General features: G+C 31.1%; 3 protein-coding genes across 3 annotated transcripts in view; 2 read left to right on the forward strand and 1 right to left on the reverse strand.

Annotated features, from left to right (window-relative positions):
- HELRODRAFT_175538 (hypothetical protein) overlaps positions 1 to 912 on the forward strand; it is a gene marked incomplete at both ends in the record, with an annotated part of 3720 nt that extends 2808 nt beyond the window's left edge. Inside the window, one exon of the mRNA XM_009022965.1 lies at positions 218 to 912. Within this exon, the coding sequence (XP_009021213.1) occupies positions 218 to 912 (695 nt within the window). The remainder of the gene's footprint in view (positions 1 to 217) is intronic.
- Positions 913 to 1505: 593 nt separating this feature from the next.
- Positions 1506 to 11004, forward strand: HELRODRAFT_192532 (hypothetical protein). Its single transcript, XM_009022966.1, has 19 exons — positions 1506 to 1719; positions 2050 to 2511; positions 2589 to 2676; positions 2936 to 3006; positions 3321 to 3486; positions 3989 to 4098; positions 5292 to 5376; positions 7169 to 7295; positions 7383 to 7446; positions 7649 to 7747; positions 7876 to 7971; positions 8204 to 8280; positions 8459 to 8564; positions 8657 to 8706; positions 9043 to 9166; positions 9350 to 9482; positions 9700 to 10032; positions 10103 to 10251; positions 10734 to 11004. Exons 2-19 carry the CDS (start codon positions 2460 to 2462, stop codon positions 10793 to 10795), a joined length of 1992 nt encoding a protein of 663 aa, XP_009021214.1. The 5' UTR covers positions 1506 to 1719; positions 2050 to 2459; the 3' UTR covers positions 10796 to 11004.
- A 598-nt stretch (positions 11005 to 11602) lies between these two features.
- On the reverse strand, positions 11603 to 11950 carry HELRODRAFT_126295 (hypothetical protein; the record flags this gene model as incomplete). The annotated part of the gene is made up of 1 exon (XM_009022967.1): positions 11603 to 11950. A coding segment is annotated over one exon (348 nt), but the record flags the coding sequence as incomplete, so codon positions are not given.
- Positions 11951 to 13844: the final 1894 nt, after the last annotated feature.

A 13844-nucleotide genomic window follows, 5' to 3' on the forward strand; every position in this document is an offset into this window, starting at 1 on the left:
TTGAATAAAAACCAACAGCCGTTAATATTTTGAATAAATTAATGTTTTAGTCCGAATTTTTATTTTGAAAAACGTAATCGTTAACCGGGCTAGCGAATAAAATACACATTTAATAAAAAATTATTTATTAATTACAAATATTTATTTATTAATTTAATAATATACTTATTTTTTTACTTATTTCAATTTAATATTATAGCTTATTTTCATTCCGCAGTGATCAACTTGGCACTTTCCTCACAAGAGCCTCACCGGGCGGGACAGTTCAAAGTTGACAAAAAGAGACGCCATCTTTTCGTCGGAAAACGCGCATCTCTCAAAAATGACGTCACCTATGACAGAAACAAAGAACCTGTTAAAAGAACTCATTTATTCGTTGGAAAACGCCCATTACTTAAAGATGATGTCACATATGACGACACCAAAGAATTAGAGAAAAGAACTCATTTATTTGTTGGAAAACGCCCATTTCTCAAAGATGACGTCACGGATGACGAAAACCAAGAATTAGAGAAAAAAGCTCATTTATTTGTTGGAAAACGCCCATTTCTCAAAGATGACGACAACCAAGAATTAGAGAAAAAAGCTCATTTGTTCGTTGGAAAACGCCCACTTCTCAAAGGTGACGTCACGGATGACGACAACCAAGAATTAGAAAAAAGAGCTCATTCATTCGTTGGTAAACGCCCATTTCTCAAAGATGACGTCACGTATGACGACAGCAAAGAGCTAGAGAAAAGAACTCATTTGTTTGTTGGAAAACGTGAGGAAGATGACTCGAACAGTGACTATTTGAGCGTCAAAGACTTTCTTTCTTCGGACCGACAAGACAAAAATGACGATGTCGTGATGTCAACGAATTTTAGAAATATTTTACCAGGTAAAAGACATCACATGTTTGTGGGAAAATAAGGAAGAATCGCTTAATTGGAATGAAACGATCGGTTGACATTGATTATTCGACTGATAAATAATTTATCATAAATTTCGCGTTTAAAGTTCTTCATTCAATATTAACCATCGAATTTACCGAATAATTGTAGCATTACCATAGCAGTTGACTTTGAATGAACATTTGGAGTTAAAATTAAAGTTTTAAATCACTCGTCTTAATAAATATAATAATGAAACGGTTTTGCCTCGGTTTTTTTGCAAGAAATGTCTGTCAGGAGTCGAACGCAATGTGAATAAAAGGTGGTTGGTTTATATGTTAAAGTTCAAGTAGCGGAACTCAATTTTTATGGCTATTGTAATGACCGTATATACACTGTATTCAGTGATTTAAATTAATTCAATGTATAATATTATACATAAGCACAATATAGATTAAAGGTATTATAAGTATATGAAACTAATTCAATATATTCATTATATTAATAAAATAATATAGAAAATTTTTGAAGCCATTCCGGAATATTTAAAAGTTAATGTAAGTTTTAAAAAAACAAAACTAGAACTGATCTCTACACGACAACGAATAGTTTCGATTTAAAATTTTAATTTACATTATTTGATTTTATTGGCTATATTATATTATTTTCTAATCACTATCTATGTACTCTTCTGGTGAAATGGTATTTTTAGCTCATTGAAAGAAGCTATAACTTAACTTAAGCTATGAATTAATTTTATTAAAAATGAATACACTTTCTTAGTAGTCTTAGTCAAGTGATCAGTCTTTCTTACTTAGCAGTCTTATCTTAGCTAGCATTCTAATCAGTAAACTGTTTAGTAATGTAAACATAGTATTTAGTTTTAATTGTGTTTTTGGAACTTTAGAGTAACATATTTGTAAAAAAGAAAAGTAAAATATATGAATGTAGTAATGTGTGTGTTTGTATGTGTGTTTGTTTGTTTGTGTGTGGTGTCTGTGTGTTTGTTTCTTTGTGTGTATGCATCCATGTGTGTTGTTTGTTTGTGTGGTGTGTGTGTGCAGTAGGTAAATATGAGCATTTTTCATAATTAACTTGTTTGTTTATTTATTTTATATAGTTGATTAATATTAATTTAATAAATAATTTTTTAATTTTTCTTTTTCATATGAAACAGTGAAGACTTACTAGTAAATAGAAATATGGAAGTGTGTTTGTTGTGATGATCACAAAACAATACCTCAATAGATCCTCATTTAATTATTTAATTAATTAAATACTACCTATCGTTAATAATACTTATTTAATAAATTTAATAATTTAAAAAAGAAACATTTAATATAATGGAAAAATAGAAATAAAATATTTAGCATAAGTAATACAAATGACTTTTATAAAATGTCAACTAGAAGCTAATTAATGTGGAACATGCTGGGATTTTCATCAATCAATCTTTGTTAAGCGTCCAGAGACACAGTTTCCGAAGTAGGATGTTAATTGATTTTCATTGATTTTCATCAAATATTGTGTATATTTATATATTTAGTAGAAGAAATTAATAAGGAAAGAAAAAAAGACCAGTAAACCATGAAATTAATTAGAGTTTTCAAGTTGAATGGTTTTCTAAAACAATCTAGAGGTTTGTGTGGATTTTTAATTTTATTTTTATTTATATCATGTAGGTGTAATCATTATGGATAATTATGAACCTCACAGTATTTAGGGTCTTCTGTCTGATCATTGCCTGCTATGGCCTCTACATAATCTTGAATTTCATATTTTATAAAGAGATATTCTTCAAAGGTAATGATGAGTTAAATTTTTATAAAATTAAAATAATTAATTTAATTTAATAATATATTAATAATAAAATGAAATGTTGGCAATTGATTTAAAAAATTCTTGTAAACTATGAATAATTATTGCTTTCTTCTTGGATTTTATTTAATCAATGTGTGTGTGTATGTGTATGTATGTGTGCGTGTGCGTGTGTGTGTGTGTGTGTGTGTGTTTGTCAACTATGTAATCTGACTGAATATATTTCATACTAACAATATCAAAGACTCACATTTGAAATGTAACTCAACTGGAAGCCAAAATGTGATTAATGAAAAATTATCTACTCCAAAGGATGGTAACTTTAACTTTCTATCTTTTATTCACTGTTAAGTAATTTTCAAATGTACCAAAAACGCGCACGCACACACAGGCACAGTGCATGTGTACTACATGCGTGCATCTTCCACGCGTCACACACATTGCATGTGATAGGCAGGGATCTCCCTGCATTCGATCCAGGTCACTGCAACACATGGCTAACAGACACTTTAACCCTTACGACGCCATCTTGCCGCCCAATTTTTTTAACTTTCTTGATTGTTGGTTAACAATACTGACATTTTTATTCTAAATTATTATTCAATTATTCATTTTATTTGTTTATTCTAGATGTCAATCAAAACTTAACTCATGGTGTAGGAGATGACAATTTAAATTTAAACTACTCCAAAAACTGTGGCCTCCCCTTCGAATGCACCTACGATGAATTCCCCATTCACCTCTACACCGGACGCGCCAATTCGGAAAAGCCCAGAATTTGCATCAATCATCTTTAGTTAGTGCTATCCATTTTTGAAATTATTAATAATAATATAATGATGTGTCAGTTAATAAAGCGTCCTAGGCTCAAACACTGGAGCTCTCAACACGATCAGTTTACAAATATTTTTTTTTTTCAATTTTTTTGGAACAGAATTCAATCTAGCAAATCATTGACGTAGTAGTAGTAGTTTGCAGTTTGTTTGTCTTTAATTTTTCCATTTTGTATTTTTACGGATTGTTCGATTGATTAAAACTGGAAAGATATTTATCACCAAAAATTCAATTTTTTCCAAATTTTAGCAAAATTAATTAGTTTAAATAAAAAAGAAACTCTAGTTAGAGAGGTTTGAAAAACTTCAACTACTACAACTCAGTCAATGGCATTTATGATATGCATCTTTGATGTGTGTCATGCTTGAATTCACTTAGATTCACTTTCACTCACACACTCTGTGTATTTCTTGTTGAGATTTTTGAGAAATAAGAAGACATTAATTGTTTTTTTTTTTAAATAGCTCGGCTCTGCCATATTTTAAGAATCTAGGGAGGGGTTTCAATGTTGCCGTAGTCGACCCGAAGGCTGTCAAGGTCGTAAGGTTTGGAAACTTTGATACATTTGCCACAGGTTATTATTACTTTCTGGTTGGTGTTATAGTTGTTGTTGATGTTGTTGATGTTGATGTTGTTGTTGTTGTCGTTATTGTTGTCGTTGTTGTTGTTATAATTTTTGTAAGGTTGGTAGTTTTCTATTACACCTTCAACTGCAACTATATTTGAATTATTTCCAACTTTATTAAAGACGTTTCTAAAATCCTTTAATTGAATCATTCAATTTTTTCTCGACAGATCACTGTGGTGTATGTGCGTGTGCATCTCTCCCTTCCTCCCTCTCTCTCTCTCTCTCTCTCTCTCTCTCTCTCTCTCTCTCTCTCTCTCTCTCTCTCTCTCTCTCTCTTTCTCTCTCTCTCTCTTGCTTTGTGTGTGTGTGTTTGTGTATGCGCGTGTGTTTCTCTTATATATCCTTTAATCCATCATCCGTCATAGCTATGTAATACACCCATGACTAATCAATTTCCACATGCAAATGTGTATGGTATTAATTATTCCAAAAGTACCCGGCATACTAACTGGTAAAATTTAATGTTTTGTATTGTATTTTAGTACGTCATATCTCGGGAAACCGGGTCTCTGGACGCAAAACGAAGATTGATTGATTGATTGTATTTTAGTGTATTGTATTGTATTGTACTTTAATGTATTGTATTGTATTTTAATGTATTGTATTATATTTTAATGTATTGTTTTGTATTTTAAGGTATTGTATTGTATTGTATTATATTTTAATGTATTGTTTTGTATTTTAATGTATTGTTTTGTATTTTAATGTATTGTTTTGTATTTTAATGTATTGTATTTTAATGTATTGTACTGTATTGTTTTGCATGCATCCTTGAAAATCTTTTCCCAACATAGTATGTATCCTCTATACATTTTTTCCAATCAATCAATCATTTCATTTGAATTTTCACCTCCACGTATCATCCATTTTAGACATCAGTTAGACAGCCTCTTACGCAAACAATCATGGCAATGAAATACCTTATAAATACCTTAACTAAACTTCCTCCAGCCCATAATTTCTATTTAACAATTATAACACTTTGGAAATATACAAACACCTTAAATGCCTATAACATACTACACAGCTTGTCACACATCTGGACCTATCTAATTAATAACAGTCTGTGCGTGCGTGTTTATGTGTGTGTGCGTGCGTGTGTGTGTGTACAATACACTAATACCTTAAAATATACCCAGAGAGCAAAAAGTTGGAGGAGTTTTTAGAACTTCTAGAAGCGGGATTTTTGGCGGTTTTTGTTGTTTATGACGACGGTTCTACAAGGTTTTATATATATATATACGATATGTGCGTGCGTGTCTGTGTGAGTGTCTGTGTGCACGTGCATGTGTTTATTTGTACGTATGCGTCGTATAGGTCTTTGTATTGATATCACGATTGTTATTATATTTTTAATAATAATAATGTAATATTATTATTATAATTATTATTAAAGTTATAATAATATTATTATTATTGTAATTGATGTTATTATTGTTGTTGTTGTTGTTGGTAATATGATTTATATAGGTTGAAATACACATAGTTGTAATTTAATTTGCATGGCTTATAGAATGTTATAGCGTTGTGTCGTCGTGATTGTGATATCATGATAATATGAGAATATCATTATGATATCATGATATTATGATGCGATATCGTTATCGTGGTATCATGATAGTATGATGTTACGTCATGTCGGAGCGTTGATTTATTTTAGAGGCTGTTTGTTAGATGGGTTTTTATTGACTCTTTGGATATTGCAGATATCCATGATTATCCAAAAATTTAGCTTATGTTGTTGTTGTTGTTGTTAATAATAATAACAATAATAATATGGTTTTAATTCATATAATTATGTTTTTTATTGTTATTATTATATATATATAATAATAATAATAATCACATTATTATTATATTATTATTATTATAGTTTAATTTTAATGTTTTTTCGCCAATGGCGGTTGTCAAGTATTATATTTCTCTTAATAATCGTCGTTTTTTTTTATAAAAATGGGAAATAATTAATTTGTTATAGTAACTGCATGCCAATGTGTGTTTGTTTGTTTGTGCGTGTATGTATGTATGTGTGTGTATGTGTGTTTGAGTGTGTCATGTAAGTGCTGTTGTTGAATGTTAAATGCCGTTATAATGATTCATGATTTGCACGTACGTGTTTGATTTAAAATTCGATTCTTCAGTTTTCACGTTAGCTTTGCTGTCTGCACGCGTTTTTATAGTCTAACTTTCCATTATTATTGATTGATGTTGCTGTCCTTCAGTCTAATTGAAGTTTGGTAAAGTTTTTGCTTGATAGGTTTGAACGTTTTTTTACTGTTTAAATGTTGTTTGTTTAGAAGCATTATTTTGTTGTACGGGTTTCTTTTTTTTTGATTTTTAAAATACTGTTGAAACCGGTTAAGCGGGACACCGGTTAATTGAGCCGGTGGTTTGTTAGGTGGGAACAAATTACCAAAAACAGAATCAACCTTGTTATTTGGGTTGTCTTTCTGAAAGTAGATTTCGCGTTTGCTTCACACTTCTGTCTAGACGTACATGAACAGCATTTAATAAGACTATTGTACTATAATTTAGCTCGTTTAACTGTACCAAAAAATGACAAAAAGTCGGTTTATTGGGTCGCAAATAGGTAGCGAGGCTCGTTTACGAACAGATGCGTTTCTTTTTTCTCACATCTGGTTTAGGTACTCTAATTAGACACGTCACTCTGAAATTATTTTAAAAAGTAACATAAGCAACTTATTTGTGGTTGGTTAGTTAACGCTTGTCATTACGAGATGCCTATTGCATCTTTTAATGTTTGATTGAATGTCGTTTATGATTGAATGTAGTTCATTCAAACAGTCCTAAAATGAGATTAGATGAGGAAATATCCAAATTGCCGCCTGTCTTATTTCGTCAATGGTGGTCCGTTTAACCGGTTTCTACTGTATATATAGGTAGCATGTTCCATGTATTTTTTTTTTGTTTTTTTACAACTTTGAAATTAAAAACTAACAATTGCGCTATATAAATAAGGATAATTTATTGCTAATCTGTATTGTTATTTTTTAAGATTATCAGCTTCAGTTAGAGACGTGATAACGTCACTAGGTAGCTCTCTCATTATGAATTTGGCCTTTCGAGATGTCTGGGTCTTTGTCGGTCGGAAGAATTTGTCCGGATTCAGTCCCATAGAACATGTCTGTTTATTATTATTATTATTGTCGTTGTTGTTGTTATTATTTATACTGTTGTTATTGTGATTAATTATCATATTCTTTTTGAAGATTGAATACTCTATCTATGGATGGCCTCGCCCAATCAGCCTAAGAACGTGTGTCAAACGAAACTGTTAGTGTTATCACTCTTTCTTTGTGTTGGTGATCCCTCTAAATATAATTTAATAGAAAATGACCTTTAACCTTTTTAACCTTTATTATTATTTTTCCGGAAATTTGGCACATTTCAAGGGCGTTGAAGTTAGAACTGGGTGTCACCGTAATAATTTATAATTTTTCCATAATTTTTTAGAGATTTTTTTTCTTATTTATAGTCGTTGGTGTAGAAGTCAGGGCAGACGTAACTGCACGTGTGAACGAAGGCCGCAGAAAGTTCTGTGTCGAAAGTCAATTTGACAACAGTTTCTGCAGCGGTTTGTTTATTTAAATTATTTATTTCTACTTTTATAGTGAGATAACATTTTTTTGTAAATTATTGAAATTATTTGTGATAAATATTTATAATAATAATTAATTGGGAATTTTTATTTTTCAAAATTAGCTGAAAATATCGACGAGCCCCTGTCTACGTTACCTCTCTTCGATCCGGCATTGGAAAACAGTTCCTTGTTCTCCGCGCCTGTCGTTATCGTTCCAGGTAAAAATAGGCCTCGGAATTATTCCAGAATTATTATTATTATTATTTTTAATGTTGTTATTATTGTTTATTATTATTATTAATATTACAAGAACGGTTATGTATTGTGATGATGAAAACTGATGTTGATTCGATCCTATCTATTCGTTTGGTTCTGGCATCATTGTAAGATGATGATGACGACGTTGATGACGATGATAACGATGATGATGATGATGACTGTTCTTATTAGGACCTGATATCAATGTGTTTAGAATGCAAGTCGAGGCTCTGTTATTTAACCCCGGCATTTTGAAAGAAAATATTCACGTGTGTTTCATTTTCAAATTATTTTTTAGTTATAATGGTTTAAATAATAATTAATTATATAAATAGGACCAACGCATCACGCACAGCCATTATGTATCATGGTTGTTGTTGTTGTTGTTGTTGTTGTTGTTGAAGATAAAAATCATTTGAATTTGAATTTGTTTAATCGTTTCCAAAGGTATTTCTACCAGAGAATGAGGAGCTATTCATTAAGCTTTCGGTACTTCTCGACTTGAAAATTCATTTGCTCGTCAATTCTTTCTTCGAAGTAGACGATTATGCAGGTTTTTTTATAAATTATGATAATTAGTAATTATTATTGTTGTTGTTGTTATTATTGTTGTTATATATTCAATCGTTATCATAACTTCTGCAGACATTTTCCTAGGTTCTTTCAAACATTCGTGGGAAAATTTCAATGCTCAAGTATTTTTATTATTATTATTAATTATATTGTTTTTTTAAATTTGTATTATCGTTATTTTTATTATTATCATTATAAATATGTATTATTTAATGTTGATATTGTTATAAGTTGTACCCAGATGCTTCTACGTCATTGTTAGGTTCAGGTGCTATAGTTCAATTCCTATGCTAAAAATCCATTTTTATTACGTATCCTAGACATTATGAATTAGGTTTTTAGATATTTACATTATTAAACTTACAACATACATCTATTCACTTATCATTTTATGTTCTCTTTCTGTCTCTCATCTCTCTTTCTCTCTCTCTCTCACACGCACACACACACACACGCAGTACATAGTGTTCCTCGAACAACATGTGATACCAAGTAACAATTTTTTGAGTTTCATGGCTCAGTGCATGGATGTCCTGCAGAATGATTCGTCGTTAATGGCCGCTTCTGCCTGGAATCCATTGGGTTTCTATATATATATTTAGTATTATAATTCAATCTTTTTTATAATTAATTTATTAATTAGTAATTTTAATTAGTTTTAAATGTTCTTACTTATATGTATTGGCATTTGAAATGATTTATTGGAATTGAAAATTTTTAGAGCTGGATGAATAATCTTGAAAATTTTGAACCCAAATTAAACAGGTCTGAGTTTGACGGCTAGTAACGAAAACAGAGCCATCAGGAGTGGGGTTTTCCCAGGAGTTGGATTTATAATGAGCAGACACGTTTACGACACACATCTAAAACCGCGTTGGTCTGAATTTAATCACATAAGGTTCGTATATTTCCATCGTTTCAAGTGTTATAGTACTGTTTAATTTAGATTGGTTTGTAAGACCTTCGTCAAATAATTGATGGTTGTAGTTAACATCATCGTTTGATATATTCTTGAAAAACAGTTGGCCCACTAAAATGTTTCTTTTAATAAATGGTAGACATTTATTTGCAAAATGATTCTTAATTTCTTGAATCGCACCTATAAAAACGTGCAGTGCCCTTGACGGTTGGAGCATACCTGGCCTAACCGTGGACACCATCATTCCCGAAGTTTCCCGAGTCTTCATTCTTCCCAACTTCCATCCCGGTATGGCTTCTCTTTTCACAAAAATTGTTGTCAGCATCGACGAAAAACTTGAAACGAAAATAGACGACCCTAATGTTTTGAAGAAGGGTAACTACAGCACGTACTTGGAGAATTTAATTTCAAAAAGCGCTATCATACCGGAGAAAGATGTAGAACTATTTTGTCGAGAAAGGATGCTGTGTAGTGACGACGATCACAAGCACTGCAAATCTATTGATTCCCTATTCGCTAGCAACATCGGGTAGGTACTTTTATTACTACTACCTTACGATCATTTAATGATGTATTCTGTGTTTGTTCAATTTTTCCAGGCCAAGTTACGTTGTGCGTTCCGCAGAAAGAACCGATCAATCTTCACCAAGTGCCCTTCGAAATCTTCTAACTTGTCTTGTTGGAGTTGATTTTCATCAGAATTTTGAAAGAACGATAAACGCTATTCAGTATCAGCACATAGTCAAGTAAATACTTTTCATTGTAGGTATCGCTATGTTTCTGATATACTCTTGAAGATGTCCGAGATTGGCGATCAACTCTCTGAATAAGATCAGAGCTATGTACTAATAAACAAGATGCGTTAGAATAAAATGGTTTAAACACAGCGAGAGAAAGCAAAAAATTAGATCAGATCACTTAGCTGGAAAGAAATACGCTAATAAAAGCAGAAAAATGAAAAGTTTGATTCGGGCAGCTATAGATAGATATGCATTCGGCCATTAAATGAAAATTTTAACAGACTTTTAACGAAACTTCGATATAGTCCCAGATGCTGCATTGAGGTGATTAGCCCCAATCAATCGATTTGTATTAATATAGCTCAATTTTTAAGAATGCGTAACTATGCTCATTAAAGTCGCAAAGCAACTAATTACCAATTTATTTATTATATATATTAAATATATATATAATAAAAATAGGAATAAATTAACCAATCTAATTACAGATTATCACTGGTCGGAAGAGATATCATCATTATCACGGACAAGTACACCCCTGGCAAAAGCTGACAACCGAACTTTCGCAGGGCCAACTGAGTCGATAATTTTGTATGTTTTATCATATTTTGATTGTATTTGAAACGAACAACCCTCGGTTTTTCATTTTTCCACGAGTTTTATTTAAATTAACCACTTTTTAGTCATTTTGCTCATGAACCTTCACTTCATTTATTTATTGGAAGGATTTTTACGAACAAAATAAAACACAACGAATATAATTTTTCAATTTTTGTTCTCAGTATAAACAAGACAAAATATTAAAAAATAACTAAAGTAACATTTCACGAATATAGTCATTCCTGAGCAACATGTATTAACACATTTGCTGGCTGCTTCTCGAAATTTTCAAAAAGAAAACAAGAAATCAAATAAACCGTTGAAAATCGTTAAGCAATATATTTAAATATATGCACATCTTATTAACATTTTTACAATTATTTGTGCAAATAATGCAAATCTTGAAAATAAATTTCAACAATAATTTGAGCATCATGCTGCACAAGTTAAAAAATGTAAAAATCACAGGCTTTGAAAAGTAATAATGCAATTGTCCGTGAACAATCAAAAATAGAATAGAAATGGATGTCATTTAAAAATACGACCCAACCAATTTTCAAGGCGTGACTAGAGAAGACAGACGCAGGAATTGATATCATAATAATGATAATGTACAGTTTAAAAAAATAAAAAATAAATAAATTAGTTAAACATTGGCTAAGCATTTACTGCTATGTTTTGCAAACTTTCCTTGAAAAAGTTAGATTTTTGAATGTAGCACCTTGACAGATGTACGGCGTTCGTGGGTTGGTTCGATTCGGACTCTCTATAATGAACACCAACGCTGCCTTCATCACCAAATTTGTAAGAAACTTCTTTTGGATCTACCCAAATCAAGACATGACATTTAAACAACATAGACGATGATGTCGAAAAGTTGCTTAATCTTAAGGCTGATTCAATGACTGGGTCAGGCAACTTGGGCGAAATTTCTATGCATCGATAGGCGTTACCTTTGTTTGGTTTATCGGGAAACCAATGGTCTTTATAATGCAAGCTCATCGACATACATAGGCTGTTGTTGAATGTTTCCCTCTCTTTAGGCGAAAGATCTTTGGCTAAAGAAGCAATGAAGGATGCTGCACTCTGAACCTCACGTAGCATGGTCGGCTTGATAATCTGACTGAAGAATTTTATCAACTATTCATTAATTAATCTAATCTCAATTCATTAAAAATAATTTGTAATTGAAATTTTGAAATGAAATGACAATTGTAACTATAATATACATAACTAATAACCGTAGTAAAACTCTTTTCACTTAATTTAGCAGGCTATGTGGCATTAAAAAATCATAAGCACGCACTCAACTTTAGCACTTTTTTTGAAAGTGAATTTGTTGTTGCTCTTTTCTATGATATTATTTAGGTAATTGTAATTAAATTAAAACCAAATGAAAAATTGGTTCATTTGAATTGAATATTTGGTGATTTAGAGTCAATAGTAACTTTTTGCCACATTAAATTAAAATTGTGGTCATTTTTAGTTTTAGTTAGGACAAAAATTAGATTAGTAATTATTAGTAACAAATTAAAATTAGACTACTAGAGGACAATAAAAGAGACAAAATTTGAAACCAGCCAAATTAGAAAATAATTATTTATTAAAAATAAAACAAATTCACGTTTATTTAAAATAAATCTTTAACAGTTAACACAAGTTAGCGTTCGGTTAACGTTATTATTGAAATAAAAGTATAAAACTATAGAAGCCTTCCTCTTCGTCTTCGTCTTCTTACTTAACGAATTTACATTTACGATAAGGATAAATAAATCACCAGACTAAAATACGAACATTACAACAACAACCCACAAATAAAACGTAAAAAAACTCACTGAAATAAATTTCAAACGATTTTCGATCAAAAAGAGAAGTTTTAACCTTCCTTCGAACCGACAGTACACGTAAAACTCCAATCTCAAAACGATAGAGAAAAATGGCTGACAACAACGCTGCAGCCTTTTATAGAGCGAATTCCAATCGCTGTGACGTCACAGCCCCATAGGCGGAGCCAGCGATCCTATTGGCTGTCGAGTTGATTAATGCGTAATTAAGAGAATAATGCCTACTGTTTCATATGCCAAACGTCATCAAAATCGGATGTTAGTTGGTAGTTAAGTTTTGTCCCTGGAGGATTTATATATATATACACCATATACACAAACATATATGCACGCAGATGTTTTTAGTTGACTGAAAATGTAACGATTCGTTGATTAGGAAGAAATCCTATTGTAAAGACAACAAATTATTTATTTCGACATTTTACAAAGAAAATTAAAAAAAAATTCATTACAAACAAGAACAGACAATAAATTAAACTTCATGTAAAAATTAATTCATTGAAAATTCCGTTTATTATACTTAGTGTGTCAGTAGGTAATCAATCAAAAAGTTTGTACTGTTCTGTTAAATGACAAACATGCATCAAGTGAAAACAAATATTCCTTAAACCTGTTTCAAATTAAATCTGAATATAGTACACAATTTGTTATAATATGAGTCCCAATATGATTCAACATAATCAAACCAAAAAATTTTTCCTAGTCATGAACTGGGAACAAATCCGGTTAGTTGACACGACTTCAAAAGCCAGCAGGCATTTGTAATCCAGGGTGAAACTCTGACTCAACTAAAAAAAATGTTTTATGTAATGTAAGAAATTTTACATTACAATTCAATAGACTGAATGAGAAAGGTCAGGGGGTTAAAAGAACTTGCTGCCCATTCGTAGTAGGTTCAGAGGTTGATCAGGACCTACTAACTAGACTCTTAAAATTATAAATATATATATACACTACAGTCATCAATATATATATATATATGTTGGTAATAGACCATAATTTTTACAATATTCTATAAATTCTACCGAATGTTTGGCGTTAATGTTTGTAGTTCGTTTTTTCGATTTTTCTCACTAAAGTTTTTTGGTGAACGTTTAGTTTATTAAAATTCAAAATAAACTTATTTTTCGAATTCATGCTGCAAATAAGGCCATATG

Source organism: Helobdella robusta (genome assembly GCF_000326865.2).
Source record: "Helobdella robusta unplaced genomic scaffold HELROscaffold_34, whole genome shotgun sequence".
Classification (NCBI taxonomy): Eukaryota; Metazoa; Annelida; class Clitellata; order Rhynchobdellida; family Glossiphoniidae; genus Helobdella; species Helobdella robusta.

What these genes read in the sequence shown, in the direction of transcription:
- HELRODRAFT_192532 (XM_009022966.1), top strand. Translation starts at nt 2,460, where the DNA reads ATGAAATTAATTAGAGTTTTCAAGTTGAATGGTTTTCTAAAACAATCT. An exon ending in ATTATCTACTCCAAAGGATG is followed by an intron (nt 3,007 to 3,320) that starts GTAACTTTAACT and finishes TGTTTATTCTAG; the next exon opens with ATGTCAATCAAAACTTAACT. An exon ending in CTATTCGCTAGCAACATCGG is followed by an intron (nt 10,033 to 10,102) that starts GTAGGTACTTTT and finishes CAATTTTTCCAG; the next exon opens with GCCAAGTTACGTTGTGCGTT.